Source organism: Fistularia commersonii, chromosome 33, assembly GCF_037954325.1.
Source record: "Fistularia commersonii isolate RoL2024-O1a breed Wild chromosome 33, RoL_Fcom_v1.0, whole genome shotgun sequence".
NCBI lineage: Eukaryota > Metazoa > Chordata > Actinopteri > Syngnathiformes > Fistulariidae > Fistularia > Fistularia commersonii.
Window position 1 is genome coordinate 6230756 of NC_141316.1, and position 15825 is coordinate 6246580.

Genomic DNA, 15825 nt, shown 5'->3' on the forward strand with positions numbered 1-15825 from the left:
CATGAACTTTGGCCTCACGATATTATCTCTCCTTGTGGTCCTCTGATATTTGATCAATACTGTGCATTCTGTATGATGTATTATGTATTATGTCCATGATGTATTAAAAAAAAACATGTCCCCAAACCATATTCTCATTCAACACCACAGGATTGAACAAGAAGGCCAAATTGAAGTATTTCAGAAGGAGTCAATATGTAAAACAATAAATGCACTGTAAGATAATTTGTGAAACAAGCATGGTTGGGGTGTCTTTACATCAAATTCATAATCAGTATGCAGTAATTGAACAGGGCTCCGATGTACTCCTATATATATCTTAGAATGAGTGAATAGGGTAAAGTATTAAATTTAGTTTATATAGTTTAATATCTAATGTTTAAGCAAATTGTTTAATATCTATCTGTTAAGCAATTACTATGAGTAAATGACTGACATATTTTATAGGACTTCCAAGGCTGATTGTTTGTACATCATTAGAAAATAACTGGAAAAGAGAAAAGAAGAGATGCTCACTGGTTTGAGGTGTTTGGCTGCACAGTGACTGCCCTGCACCAAGAATAGAACCGCGCATGCTCAGTGGTGCACATACAAATTCCGCCCACTTCCGTGTTATTAACTTTTTAGCCCACTTGTGATTGGTTGATCCGGCCCGTCCTCGCGAAGTGGGCGGGGCTGATCTGATTTTCAGTTAATCCGAAATAAGAGAGAAAGGGGTGCCGTAACGGAGTTGGCTGTGTTAAATGTATTTACGAGAACACCGTTTCTACGGTGTTTTCTTCGATTTATGCCGGTGGCAGACACACACAAACTCTAACGGGACCATGAAGAAGTTTTTTGACATGAGAAACCAAGTGTAGGTGGGTTTATTTTCGGGGGGAGGAGGAGAGAAGGAGACGTTGACGGGGCCGTCCAGTTCGCTCGGGGCTCAAACATGGATGTCCCAGGAGCAACGGCGCGTCTCTCAGCCTGAGCCGGGGCCGTTTCTGGGTCATTCGAGATTATTCTTTCTTTTTCGACGGGAGCAGATGAGGATTTCCCCGGTGAGTTTTTTTAATCACTTTAGAAAATGTGTCCACTTTCTTAAAACCTCGAAGTACCCCGATAGAGATGTGTGTCAATGCCAGCCTTTAAACCCATTAATCTGTGGCTTGCGTGGCAATGTGTTAGCAAAGGTGAGCGTTTGCAGTGTACTTTTTCACACAGGCAACAAAAATAAGACAGTCCAACGGTTAAAAAAAAGTTTAAATGAGGACTAGTAAAATGTGCATGTGACTGTTTGTCGAATAAATCAGTGTTATTGTTACTACTGCTCCCCGGTTGACTCCCATATCACACTTATTTTGATTTATAAAACCACCCCGTCTGTCCCAACGTGGCCCTTCCCATCTGTTGCAGGGTCCTGACCTTCTGTGTGTGTGTGTGTGTGTGTGTGTGTGTGTGTGTGTGTGTGTGTGTTTCCAGACTAATGACTTGAGCTGTTGGCTTTTCAGCAGAAACGCAGATGTCCTTTTTCTTCAGAATAGCATAATTTCACTGGCACTATTCTTTTTTTGTGTGTGTTTGTATATGTGTGTAAAAGTAAGATAGAAGGGAAGCAGGGCTGTGCAATTATGAATCAATGTCCGATCAGGTTATTTTCTCATTATAGTTGTCATTTTCATTCATAACGTTATTATCTTAATTGTCAGTTTAGCTGTACCAAACAATGTTTTTCTCAAGTCAGCTATGTGTGATGCTTTTCTGCTGGATCACATTTAATCTATATATTGTCTGCTGGTTCACATTTAATCAATATTTTTTTTCTCAACTACAATTCACCTTCACTAATATTAAAAGAATTAGATTATTATTATTCGTTAAAATGTGCTGCGTTTATGTTTCTGTGTGTGACTGATAGCATCTGTCTGTGTTTGTGTGTGGCTGCTGATGCACTGACTTCCACTATGACTTTTTGATCTGCTGATTCTTTGCAAACCAATACAAATGACCTGCATGGTCATGTATATTAAGAGACATCTTGGCTCTCCCTCAGACTTCTATATAAAAGATAAAATGTCAAGATGATTTAATTAAGACCCCAAATTCAATTGCTTCACTTGGATTTGATTACCAGTTTAAAGCAGTGGATTGCTGGTTTTCGCCCAGATGCTATTATGTCAGCCTGTCACTGTGTGCTTTTTGCTGTCCTTGAAAATAGAGTTAATGTGACTTTGAGATAGCCTGTCACCATGGTCACAAATTAAATGAATATTATCAATGGCTGTTTTTCAATGTCTTCTCTACTTCAATAAACACTCTTCACCGGAGGGAAGGCTTGTGGATGTAGTGAAAGAAGACATGAAGTTTGCTGGTGTGAGAGAGGGGGAGAACAGGGTTAGGTGAAGATGGTTGATTCACTGTGACGACCCCTGAAAGGAGAGGTGAAAGGACAAAAAGAAGAAGATCGGTGATGTTTGAAATATGACCATAACCTTTTATGATAATGATTTTGTGTCTGTTGATAGATGTGTGTGTGCCTGCATGGGTGAATGCATTCTCACCAGCCCCACCAGCACAACATCAGGTTTCCCTTGGGACCTCTTCTTTCATGACAACTGCGCGCAGGAACAAACACGTCCTCAGGACACGACTGTCACCCTGGAGACACTGCAAACTTATATAACACATCCTCTGTTTTGCTGTTACCTTTTGATTTATAAGATATTATCTTATGTCACACTGAGATTGTTGTTAGTGCTCTTGGGGAAAAACATTTCACTAGTCAAAGAACCAGAAGGCACTGGGCATTTTCAAATATTGCTCAAATCCAGAGATTCAGTAAATATTCAAGTTTGTAGTCTGTTATCGGTCAGGCAGTACTCGGGGAGATGTCTTATTCTCTCGCACAGTCCTGCCTGATACCAAATTCTATTTACTTAATGTGTCCTCGAGCTTATCCTTTATATGTCTGCCCATGTCAGCCTGTGTATTCCACTGATAACATTGCAACATCTATATTCCCAGCTGATGGTTTCCCTTGGAAAGGGATGTTCACACTTACTGAATTTTATGATAAGGCAAGTCATCAGTTGAAGCTATATCCTAGCTGTAACATAACAGTGGACGGTGGTATTTTTCTGTTTGTCGTTAATTGGCTGTTAAAAGCTATTGTAGCCTTGTGGTCAAAATACAGTTATGCTTAGTTTGTTTATTTTTTGCTCCGGCTGATAATTCTTATAATGAATATTCATGGGGTGTGGCGTGACCCAGGCGGTAGTGCAATCATCTTTGGAAGGCTGTAATGTCACATGATCGAAGTGAGAGATGGGAGTTCGTAACAGCAGATTACCACTGGACATAACAATTCCTTATGTTATCCGCCAGAAAACTTTTGCTCAATGAGGAGGAAGTGGGTTATTAATTTGCATGTAGCAGTGGGGTTGACATTGTGTGCAACTCATTAATGGAGTATTGCCAGCCATCGTCCCAAACTACTTCAAGCTCATTGGGCAGACATGAAAGTATGACTCTTATTGACTTCAGATGTGGGTCCTGTGGAAGCGAGACGTGCCACTCTCAGAAAGACTGGGGGAAGACTCCCCAATGGCGGCAGCGCTGGGCTCACCACCAACGGCAGCCCCGACGGGCCCCAACATCTCCTGGCTTCCTGATGCCCCGCTACGTAGCACAGATCAGCCTGTCTTCCTCATGAGTCTCGCAGCCCAAGCAGTATCTGGCTTCTTCGTGTGGATCGCGCTCATCCTCACTTGTCACCAGGTAATCTCTTCCAAAGAGGTTGTAGCCGTGTTTATTTCATTGCGCGGCACTCAAGACCAAAAGTACATACTGTCACAGTATGAAATTTTTCGGTCTTAAGATGGTACTATAGAAGAATGACAAATAATTTTACATTAGATACCGAATGTAGATTGACGTGTGCGGCCCACTGCCCATGGCCCCTGGAAACAGCCTTCAGCAAGTGTATGTGACAGAGTTTGAACTAGCACAAATGGAGTCTAAATACACACACATTATTTTCAATCAATGTGCTATGAAATCCCGATGTTTAAAAAAAAAAAGTGTACATAGGAGCTGAATGGGTTCATAGATTATTTCTTCGAACATTCCGACAAGATGATGTCAGGTGGTCTATTGATTTTGAAAGACAGAATGCCCTTTGTGTGTGTTTTGGCCTTGAAATCCCTCTTTACTGCCCCTTTTAACAATCTGTCATGCTCAATAAAACACTTTTAGCTGTTCTGTTTAGCATGTACATGTAGCATATATGGACACTTTTTTACTCCTTTCTATTTCATCGCTCCAGATCTACATGCATCTACGCTTCTACAGCTCTCCTCGGGAGCAGCGTCACATTGTGCGGATCCTCTTCATCGTTCCCATCTACGCTTTTGACTCTTGGCTGAGCCTCCTCTTCTTCACAAATGAAGAGTACTATGTGTACTTCGACACAGTCAGGGACTGCTATGAGGGTAAGGCAAGCTATGTCTGTGGTCGCATCAGGAACTCATTCAAGAGATTTAACTTTTTGTGTACATTAAAAAAAATGAAAGTTATAAATTTGCTTGATGGAGTAGCCCAAAATGACTGATTTTAATGGTTTTCATCATGTAGACACTTTCCAGTTGAGCTGCTAAGCCACGTTGTGATGAAATTAGATTGGAAATGAAAACAATCTCTCAACCCTTTCATTAATTGTTGGGGCTCCCACAATGAACCTTTATTTATCAGAGAGCTTTGCTAATCTTGGTTAAAAAAAAAAAAAGATCTGGCCTGGATTTTTACTGTCAGGAATCACATGGCAACCAATTTTTTTAACCCTGTAAGAAAAAGTACCGTTGATGGCTGCCAAAATGATTGATGATTTAAAGATATCTACCCGATTCATTAATCGTGTGTGAGAAAAATACTTTGCGCTCATTATAGCTGCTATCTCATTCCCATCTTATTCCCCCAGATGGACAATCAAAACAAAAAGCTGAATATAAACTGCATTTGATTATACCTTAGACACAGAGAAATCTATACAGTGCTTCAACTTAGTCCAAATTCTGTTTTAGCCACTTATATTTTACATCACCTGGTTTTGCTGTGGTCACTCACATTCAGTGAATATAACAGGCAAATTTTTCATTTTTAACTTCTTGTGCTATCAACATTACCAGCATCAGCAGCATAATGGGGGCAGTTTTGTGTGGAAGTGTTTACTTCCTCCAAAAAGGGGGAAATATTGAGGTATACATCACTGTAACAAAAACATGTCACCTCTTGGAGGAAATTTCCAGTCACTCACAATGGTGTTCAGCCAATGTTTGTCTGAGAACATTTCCTTGTTCCTCCGGTTCTGGAAAACGATTGAGAATCAACAATCAACAATATATATATATATATATATGTATATATAAAACTACTATAGGATATGAAGGTAGTTGGTGTGAGAGAGGAGGATACAGAGAATAGGGTGAGATGGAGAAAGTTGACTTGCAGTGGCGACCCCTGACGGGAAAAGCCGAAAGAAGAAGATATATATATATATATATGTATGTACACACACACAAACATATATATATATATATATATATATATATATATATATATATATATATATATTTGTGTGTGTGTGTACAGGAATTGCATTAAGATTGTGATGTAAAGCTCGACACAGTTGAATTCATCCATTCTAGACTCATTTATTTATATACAATGTCAGAGAGGATGAGATGTTGCTGAGCTGTCGGCTTCGCTGAGAGAATAATGATGCAGACCCTGCCAATGGCGTGGGAATCTTTTAATAACTGAACATTCGAGCTGGCAGGAGGCACTGGAGCGAAGCTGACAGCCTCTGTTCCTCCTCGCTGCCATTAGTGACATGGAGCCCGGGTGTCAATTCCTGTGTCAAATAATTGTTGCTGTCGGATGCATTTAAATGTGGACCAGAGTATTCCATATATGGTAGAGATTTTACAGGAAATGTCATTTGTATTTTAGCTGTATATCATACTGTCGACCAGAGGCCTTTTTTTTTGGTCTGTTTTGTAAAAATTAGCTTTTTTTTTTTAATTTTACTGTGAAGAATGTTATGTTCTCCTAATTCAGCCTTTGCACTCTCCCTTCCTCTGCTATCTCCTTTTTCCTGAGCTTTTCCTAAATTACCATGCTGCTGAGCTCAGGCTATATCTTTCTTTAAGTAAGGATAGTTGACCTGTCGCTTGGCAACTGTGCTCACAAATCGTCCTCATCAAGTGGACTGGCTGCAGTAGATAATGAGTTTCCCTCAGCCAAACTTGCTGCAAAGTCACCTTTATTGTAGCCTACTGTATCGCCATGGCGACCGAGCGTGTTGATCCTCGGGAGATGTAAAAGAGCAAAATGGTAAGGCTGAGGCTCACAGTCAGAAGGAGCTTTTGTATTTAAACCAGTGGACTAGCACAGATGGCATTATCTCGTCTTACTTAAATGTGGCCACACAGGCGCCCCGCCTCAGACAGAATGATAACAGCACACACACGTCTCTGTTTGGGTGTGTGCATGTGTGCGGTCGGGCCACCGGGTGGAGTAGACTTTCAGGCAAAGGAGGAAAGGCCAGTATCGAAACTCAGATCTTATCAGTGCAATGCAGCTAAGATCCGCTTTGGAATGATTGATGTTACAATCCCAAACAGGACGCAGACTTGTATGTGCCAACTGCTCTGACACACCATGACTCACGCCTCGGATTGATAAGATTTCCAGATTTAACTCTCACCAACAAGTCATCGTGTGTGAATATACAATCAAACAGAAGGCTAGTAGTTACAGCATTTGGTGGATAACAGGATTAGTGAGCTGGGTTGAGTTTCTGGTAACCAGTGCCCCCTGTGAAGCAGCACAGAAGGATGACAATCCAATGTACACAAGGGAAATCGGGGGAATCAAGTGTGTCCTCTTATTCGCCCGAGTACCTAGATATGTGTTCTTTTCAGACATTGAAGGTTTTTGTATGGAGTAGGTTGCAATCAGAAGAACAGAAAGTCAGCTTCTGCCCAGAATCCTCACTAAGATAGATGTATTTCAACTCTTGTACTCGCTTTTAGGGTTCACAACAGAGAGATCTTATCCCGTGTATCCAGGTGGACGGCCACTTGATTCTCCCCATAAACACACACTCCTCATGCTGCCCCTCAAAAGCTAGAGCATTAATAAACAAAAATAAATATATTTGTTGTTGAGGAGGTCTCCAGCAAAATGCCTGTTAAGTATAATTTTCGTGTCGTTTGTTGTTTGTCAGATTTCAGGGTTTTTATGTTGACTTTAAAATAATAATTAAAAAAAAATTTAAGTTAATATCTTGATTATTTTCACCCAATGATGAACTGATTTAAAAAGGTGTCAGTTTATTAATGGCCCTTTTCAAAGAAGAAAACAAGTAAAAACAGCCTGAATATTGTAAAAAAGGAAAACAAGAATTTTTGTTACACCATGATCCTTGACTGTGTTCCAAAATATTACACCATGATTTTTGATATTAAATTACAATATCAGGTGATATTGCTTCCCATAGTAAATTTTATTTTGATCCTGAAACTGGAAAATGAAATTATAATAGTGGTGTTCACATTTCTACTGCTGCGTGACTCATTTACATTTTTTTAACATTACCCTTGTATGAGTAATCGTGAAAAATTGCATTTGTTCCGTTTCAGAAAATTACAATCCCAGTGTTTGTCCCTGAGTATATGCCATCGAGTGTAAGCTACTGGAATGTCCTTGCTTTTCACTTCACAATCGCCTTTAAGCCTCACATAAGGAAAAAATAAAATCTTTTGAAATAGACATTTTTGTCTGTTATACTCTGGAATTCAAAAAACCTGCATGTTTTCTTAGAGCTAAAGAAGTTTGCTGCTATTATGATTAAAAAGAAAATGCTAATCCCTCGAAGTACATCATAAAGAAATAAGGTATATAAATCAGACATTTTGATAATACAGTGTTTGGGGATTGCCGAGGTTACTGTGAGTCATTTACTTCACACAGTGTATTCAATTTTCAAATTCTTTTACTTCAGCTGGGATTCCACAAAGTGCAGGTCGTGCAGATGTGTCAAACATTTACCGACACATGCAGCATTTCTCTCAAAAGTTTGGGTTTTAACCACAACGTTAGCATATAGAACCGGGAACTCCTCCGTCCGAGGCTTGAGGTTCAGACAACAAAAAAAAAAACCCTCAATAGAGAATCTCCTTCAAATTCCATTGTCATCACTGTTTGCCTAAGCTAAGACACACAAAACAGCAATTAAGTGGAATCTGTTTGCATACCCTAACCTTAAATGTCTTTCCCCCCCCACAGCATTTGTGATTTACAACTTCCTGAGTTTGTGCTACGAATACCTGGGAGGAGAGAGCGCCATCATGGCTGAGATTCGAGGAAAACCCATTGAGTAAGTCTGAGGTTTTAAACAGAATTTAAACAGAATTTGTTTCCTAGGAAGCCCAGCATTTAAATAGAAGGTAGTCTAATTATCAAGCAAAGAATGCTATACATTTTCTTATTACTTTCCGCGATGCGAAGTTTATTTCCTATAGATCTATATAATAATCCTAATCCTTAAAGATAAAAGGCTGGTGTTATTTTAATTTCCTTTGAATATCTAAATTTATTTATTAGGTCCAGCTGTATGTACGGTACCTGCTGTCTGAAGGGAAAGGCCTACTCCATCGGCTTCCTGCGCTTCTGCAAGCAGGCCACTCTGCAGTTCTGTGTGGTCAAACCGCTCATGGCCATCATCACCGTCGTCCTGCAGGCCTACGGAAAATACAAGGACGGAGATTTTAAGTAAGTGCTAGCGAAAAAGATTTCACCAAGTCGGGGAAAATAATGCATGGATTGCAGTTAATATATTGATCAAATTAATATCCTTTTTGCCCGACCCCACTGCCTCCATCTCTGCCTACCAGTCTCATCCAAGCTATATTTATAATATTCATTCTCCAGGGCACCTTACTTATTAGCCATTAACTTTTACTTCCCACATCTCCTACTCCTACCATTCCGTGCACAAGACATTTATTTGATTTCTTTTTATATTTTGTATTCCATTGTATATATATTTTGAAAAAGTCCTTGTTTATTTCTATCTGTATTCCTTATTTGCATATTCTTTCCATTAGTACTATGTGCACACTTTTCGACCCTGCAATGCTGCTGTGACAAGTTTGAATTTCCCCATTGTGGGATTAATATAGTCTATCTTATTTTATAATGTGATTGTCACCTTCTCAGCTAGTTAATGATTTTATTTGATATACTGTATTTTGCTTTTAGCACAACTGTCACAGACTCTGTTTCAATTTATATCATGGTATATTTTAAATTCATTTCCCCCCCAAAAAGTGAATTTACCGGATTTTATATGACTTTGGAGCAAATGAAATTTGAAGCGTAGTTTGGTCATAAGTTTGAAGTAGATGTTGCAATTCAGGGCATTTCTCTTTTTCTTTGTTTATCGGTCCTCTCACATTTATTTAGCAAACTTATTTCCATCTCTCCTTTAGCACATAAAATGTTTTTTGTTTTTTTTAACATTTCATGTCCAAGCCCTGCAAGTGTATGTGGGTCAAAAAGTTTGGTGACTTTTAGGATTGTTATTTGTCAAATGTGAGCTCAATAAAACAAAACACAAAACAAAACCAGTGTCTCATTTGTGTTTTTTTTCTCTCCACAGTGTTGCCAGCGGTTACCTGTACATAACCATTATCTACAACATCTCCGTCAGCTTGTCTCTGTACGCCCTCTTCCTCTTCTACTTTGCCACCCGGGACCTGCTCAGCCCCTACAGCCCAATGCTCAAGTTCCTCATGGTCAAGTCCGTCATCTTCCTCTCCTTCTGGCAGGGTACGGATGCTGCCGACGACGACGCGCATTCTCTTTGAAAACACCTGCTTTACATTGAGCCGTGTCATTTTCTGTTTTCTTTTTTTTTTTTTTTTTTGAGCAGGCATGTTGCTGGCCATCCTGGAGAAGTGCGGGGCCATTCCTCAGATTAACTCCGTGGGGGTGTCGGTGGGCGAGGGGACAGTCGCCGCCGGTTACCAGAACTTCATCATCTGCATCGAGATGTTTTTCGCGGCGCTCGCCCTGCGTCCCGCTTTCACATATAAAGTCTACATGGACAAAAGCCTTGATTCGCAAGGTGAGATCTGTCTCCTATGTCCTCGCTGCCTCTCATACACTCTCTTCCATGTACTTTATCCAATTCAGCTGCGCTTCATCACTAACTTCTTCTGGTGATCTCAACATATCTAATGAGCCTTGTTCTTTCCCCCTTGCTCTCTTTTACCTTATTTCTTTAAATGTGTCCCTTTCCCCTGACCGCTGCGTCTCTTAAGGATCTGTTCCTTCATACGGAGAGTTTGGTAGGTAAATAATGATTCCTTTCCAAGGCCCTTTCTTTAGTCACGACACTTAAGTTTCCAACTGCGTGTTCTCCACCGAGGAACATGGTTTCTGCAGGCTTGTTTAAAAAAACAACAAAAAAATTCACATATTGAACTTTGACTTGTCTTAGAGGTTCTCAGAGTTGGATCTCGCTTTTCATAATTTTACATAAATATATTAACGTATCTGTTGGGGGGTATATTAGTGATCCCACTATTTAAAAAACAAAACAAAAACTCTCACTGAATAAATTATTTTAAAAAGGGTTTATTTCATATTGTGTCCATCTGGTCTGGGTATACGCAGCTTGAATAAATAGAAGAGCCTTGAGAAGTAAAATAAATATGTTATATCACCGTATTATTAACCTTTATACGAGATGCAAATGAGACAGTTTATACATACAAAAATAAAGTGAAATAAGAGGTTATTAAATGTTATTGTCCCCTCTTTCCTTTGGCGGGGAATGTATTTATTCACAGTAAGTAGTTCATACAAAATCGGGGATGAGTCACTATTATTCACAACTTTCCACACATGGAAAAATTGATTTTATTTGCCTTTCAGGACAGAGTGCAGGATTCCTTTTAATAAGTGGATCAATGCTCTTGTGTGTTGAAAAAGTGTTTAAGCCGCCTTTCCGACAACCTCATATGGGCACATAACGAAATTAAAACCTGGAGAAACCTTGGATGAAATAATTCAGTTACTTTGTTTTCCAAGCTTTTTGTCTTGTTTTTCGACAGTTAACCGTCACTGTCTGTTCATTTTCCCCTTTCTTTCTTTGTCTCAACGGCACAATTTCCTCCATTAAATTATTTGGATGCTCTTCCTTTTGTCTTCTGTCACGCTGAACCTCTTTTGTTCCCGGCCCTCTCTCTAAATCACACCAAACCGTTCCTTACAATCCCTCCACTCTCCCCCGTTTCTCTTTCACCCCTGCTGCCTGTCTCACTGCCTCGCCACTCAACACCCTCTAAATCACAGACACTCCATTCCCCTGCTATCGCTTTTGCTCTTTCCCACACGGTCCCGTCGTCTTCATTAGATCTCTTCTATTTTCTCTGAGAATTTTTTTTTCACCCGTTCCCTTCCCTCCCCCCTTCATCCCCCCTTTTTTTTTTTATTTTCTTCCACATCCGTGTCTAAATCCCCGTAAATCAACCCCGTGCGATTCTTTCCCCATTATTTACCTCCCCCCTCCATGAATCACCTCTGTCTCAAAGTCTCACTCTCCTGGTCTTGTCCATCTGCTGCAGGTCGCTCCGCCCCAATGAAGAGCATCTCCAGCAGCCTGAAGGAGACCATGAATCCGGGTGACATGGTCCAGGACGCCATCCACAACTTCTCCCCGGCCTACCAGCAGTACACCCAGCAGTCCACGCTGGAGCAGGGGGTGCCGCAACCCGTGTCTCGTACCCTCAGCGCCGTCCGTCCCCGCGGGGACACGGAGAAAACTCTTCTGCTGAGCTCCGATGACGAGTTTTAGAGCGAAAGCTCGACCGAGACAGACGCCGGTCTCGACCGCAGCCGAACAGGCCCGACGGCGGACGGAAATATTTGTAATGCTCCGGAGCAGACGGTCCCGCTGTGCGTTTGTTTTTCCCGATCATGAATGTTAGGACCTTCCTGCACAAACATTTCTGCACCCACATTTCCCCCCAGAGTCTTATTTGGTGGAGACAGTTTAAGCTGATTTAGAGTCAAAACACTTGCCAGAGGAAAAAAGAAAGTTGTGTCTGATTTTGGAAAGTTAGTGAGCTCACACTGGCTCACACTGAATCACGCTTGACTTTTTGGGCAAATGTTTGCTTGCACGGACAGAGGCTTGATTCTACAGTACAGCTCAGTCATGTTTCCTTCACCCCCACATATGTTTCTAAATGAGAAACGTAGTAGCTTTGGTCAGGATGGCCGTTATTTTCACTTGGTCATTTGCTGTATTTCTGTATTTGCCTCGTCGTATGAAAACCCTTAAAATGTTATAGATTTTTTTTTTCATGATCCGATATTAAAATATCCAATTCTTTTAATATTGTTTTCAAAAGATTATTTCCATATTGATTTACATTTCAAGGGGGGGTGCTGTTGTTTTTGCACAAATATGATATAAAGTGTAGATCATTAGTACTGAAGTGGGCTGTGTGGCCCAAATGGAAACCACATGAAAGATTTGTGCTGATGTCCGCGTAAGACTGACGTATTATTGATATTAGCGTTTCGGAAAGGAGGCAGGCTGAGCAGATTATAGTTTATAGATTATATGGTACATCTGCTCCGGTGGCCGGCAAGAGTGACGGCGTGCATCAGCTGCCGCGGGCAGGATTACACCGGTGTACGTGGGGTGTTATTTGAAGCGGTGGGATTATTAATGCTTATACCCGAGACCTCTACGAGCTACAATGTAGGTTAACTGGATTGAGGGACAAACAGTGGAAGAATGTAGGTTAAAGCTAATTTAAGACACCCTTCAAACAGTGCTCAGGTTTTTGAAGTAAACCTTTTCTTTGCTCAGAAATGTCCACCTCAATCACATAAAATACTGACATCTCTCAATGTTTTAAGCAGGACAATATAATCTAGAACACAGAGTAAGGTAAATTAAAACAATTCTAACGGCATATATTTTGCTCTCCATTCACTTTTTAATCCATGTTGCTTTGAACACTTAAACAAAGCTGCAGCCTAGTGTCAATATTGGATGGCGAACTAGAAAGGAGCTAGTCCGCTTTAGCATGCTAGCTGTTCCAACACGGGCTTAGCTAGCATTTGGCGTCGCTCTGCTTCCGTTATGACAGGACTCAAAGAAAAAACAAGGATGTGAGTTAACAAGATATGTAATAATTATATATTTTGCTTTTTTAACATTTGTATATATTTTGTCAGATGCATTTTTAAGCTGTATTCCTTTGCAGCAGTCGAGTGCCTTGCAAGGGCTCTTTTGGGGCTAATAACTGAAGCAGGTTGTCCATGTCGTTGACACACCAGGTCTTTAAAAATACTGTCAACGCACATAATTAGTCATTTAATGGTCTTCATTGAGTCTTACCTATTACATTGGTGTAAAAAGTACAAGTAAATATTGCGTGTTCTATACCTTTTTTTTTTTGTTTATTTTAGCAATTTTTGTTAGGAAAATTAAGCAGCAATACACAGCTTCAGGTGGTCATCAGCCAAACTCGCTAGCATTCTTTCCAAACATTAATTGTTCTAACGTGTATTGGAACTTAACACAATTAATATTAACAATAAAGTAAAATGTGTTCAATTTGAGATATTAAACTTGTATTAAGTCAATTTTTTTTTTCTTTTAAATTTAAACTTAAGTCATTCTCCTTTCGTCCCATCTGACACGTCCACTATTGTGACCTCTGTCAGCTTTCCTTGCGTCAGGATTGCCTGCTTAGGTTCTTTTTCCTTCTCTAGAGCCACGTTTGCACATTACTCAGCCCTTCACCCTGAGCTGAAGCTCATCCAAAAACAACAACAAAATCGTATTGAAAATAATAATCTGTGCAGCATATTTTAATCTGGTAGAATGTTTTTGCAGTCACTATTCAGAGTGGCATGTAGTGTGGCATCAGTGATTTGACTTGGATGTTATTTTCTTTCTCTCGGCCAGCTTTCTTTTTCTTTTTTTTTACCCTTTCATACCATTGCAGTCATAGCTGGGGTTTTTTTTGACACATAATTGCAGTTCTTGTTGAGTCATCAGTGAGTCACTGTCCAGATGAGTTCACTTTCACTGATCTGCAACTGCTCTGTCTCAACACCAGGGGGCAGTTAGGAATCCATGGACTCAGTCGCAGGCATGCTTACTGCATTATAGAAATACAACACGAAATGCTTGGTCTGAATTCAAGTCAGACACTCTCCTGGTGTATTTAAACCGCCATCTTTTTTTTCAACCTGTCATGGTGAGAATAGCAGCGAACCTCTGCCTTCAGACAGAAGCCATGTGTCTTTTATTTTCTGCTTTCCTGTTTTAAACAAGAGCGGAGCCACGTCTATGCGCAGAAGCACCGGCCTATTTTTATACTGTGCTTAGTCTCGTCTGAGCAAATGGATTTTGCTGCATTTTGACATGGATACAAACTGGACTATATTTATGGCGGCTGAGCTTTACCCAGCTACAAATGACCCTGTTATTAGAGGCAGCAGTCAGTCAGTGTCAGTACAGTATGTGCGTTACTGCATTTGGCCAATGAAGAACTCAGGTGATAATTTGAAAAGCACCTTAGATGTGTCATGTCTTATCTGTCTATTGATTTACCATTTTTTTTCTTGACTGATATTTGCTCCATTGCGGCATCCAAAAGCACCTTCTTTCTTACTTGGCAAATTGATGCTGTAAGGTGGAAATGTCATAAACTCAAAGTGCTGTCTACAGCAGTAACAGTAATGATAGTCTTGTGTTGGAACAGATGTATACTGTAAACAAACTATATGCACAATTTTTTTTTTTTTTTGTCATTTTTTTTAGCATGTCAAGGACTCTTGGTTTCTACTTCTGTGTACGTGTCAAATTGATAGATAACTGAGGGCATAATAAAAAGTTTAGTCAAAAGCTGACCGTTAACCTTTTGTCTCACACATAATTATAAACGGTTATTTTTTGCTGACAATGTAAATAGCACTTTTTATACAACAAATCTAAACCGCTGAACCTTTTGTAATATTTGCTAGATATTTTCTTTAATGGAAGAAATGCAAACAAATCAAGAAGAGATGAGACTCCCTGGGAAATAACAATATAAAGGGGAAATATAATTGTGCAAAATTGAAATGAAAGTCAGTAAAAATAACCAAAAATATGCAAAGATCTAGGACAGAAAAAGCATATTCAGCAATATGAAACAGAAACTAACAACAGGCATATAGAAAACATTCATTCGTCAGCCATTAGTATGTATGTATCATTTATTTATAAAGAGCTTTCCATGGACACGCTGTACAAAGGAGATTTGACAGTTACTTTTTTTTTCAAAAATCATTCATGAATTCAATTATTGTCCATTCTGCCTCTCTGTCAACTCGCCAGACATAAGAATGACTGGAAAAGCTCAACAAGCTCAACCCAAAATAGTCTGATTTTTATTAAAGTCATGTGAGAATCTGAAATAAATTAGCTTTTGGTCAAGAAAACTGCCAAACATCATCTAAATCAACTAAAAAAAGGGTAGAAGTGTAAAAAAGGTAATACGAATATTACACTGACAAATATTACTAAGAAATGATGAGGAAATTGGGACTGTTCCATTTTTTTGCATTACCCTCTTAGTCAGATGGTCTAAGTGTGAGTTTGATGTAATCTCAAGTTTTTAAAGGAAGTGGAAACACAGAATGTCTCGACACAGGAAGGGAAACTTCTACATAAATGTTTCCAATACTGAATGAGTTTTTTTTAAA

At 39.7% G+C, this 15825-nt stretch overlaps 1 protein-coding gene and 1 long non-coding RNA gene across 3 annotated transcripts; both read left to right on the plus strand.

The window, feature by feature from the left end:
* The first annotated feature begins 709 nt into the window (after positions 1–709).
* tmem184ba (transmembrane protein 184ba) lies at positions 710–12449 on the plus strand. 2 transcript variants are annotated; one of them, XM_086140321.1, is made up of 9 exons: positions 710–1043; positions 3526–3759; positions 4307–4472; positions 8329–8419; positions 8647–8814; positions 9704–9873; positions 9977–10171; positions 10368–10394; positions 11676–12449. In XM_086140321.1, exons 1-9 carry the CDS (start codon positions 939–941, stop codon positions 11903–11905), a joined length of 1386 nt encoding a protein of 461 aa, XP_085996447.1. In that variant the 5' UTR covers positions 710–938; the 3' UTR covers positions 11906–12449. The 2 variants fall into 2 exon arrangements, with proteins under 2 accessions (XP_085996447.1, XP_085996448.1); XM_086140322.1 differs by lacking the exon at positions 10368–10394.
* On the plus strand, positions 2037–3023 carry LOC147214797 (uncharacterized). Its single transcript, XR_015104285.1, has 3 exons — positions 2037–2423; positions 2508–2566; positions 3007–3023. It is a non-coding gene; the product is annotated as an uncharacterized LOC147214797 (long non-coding RNA).
* Positions 12450–15825: the final 3376 nt, after the last annotated feature.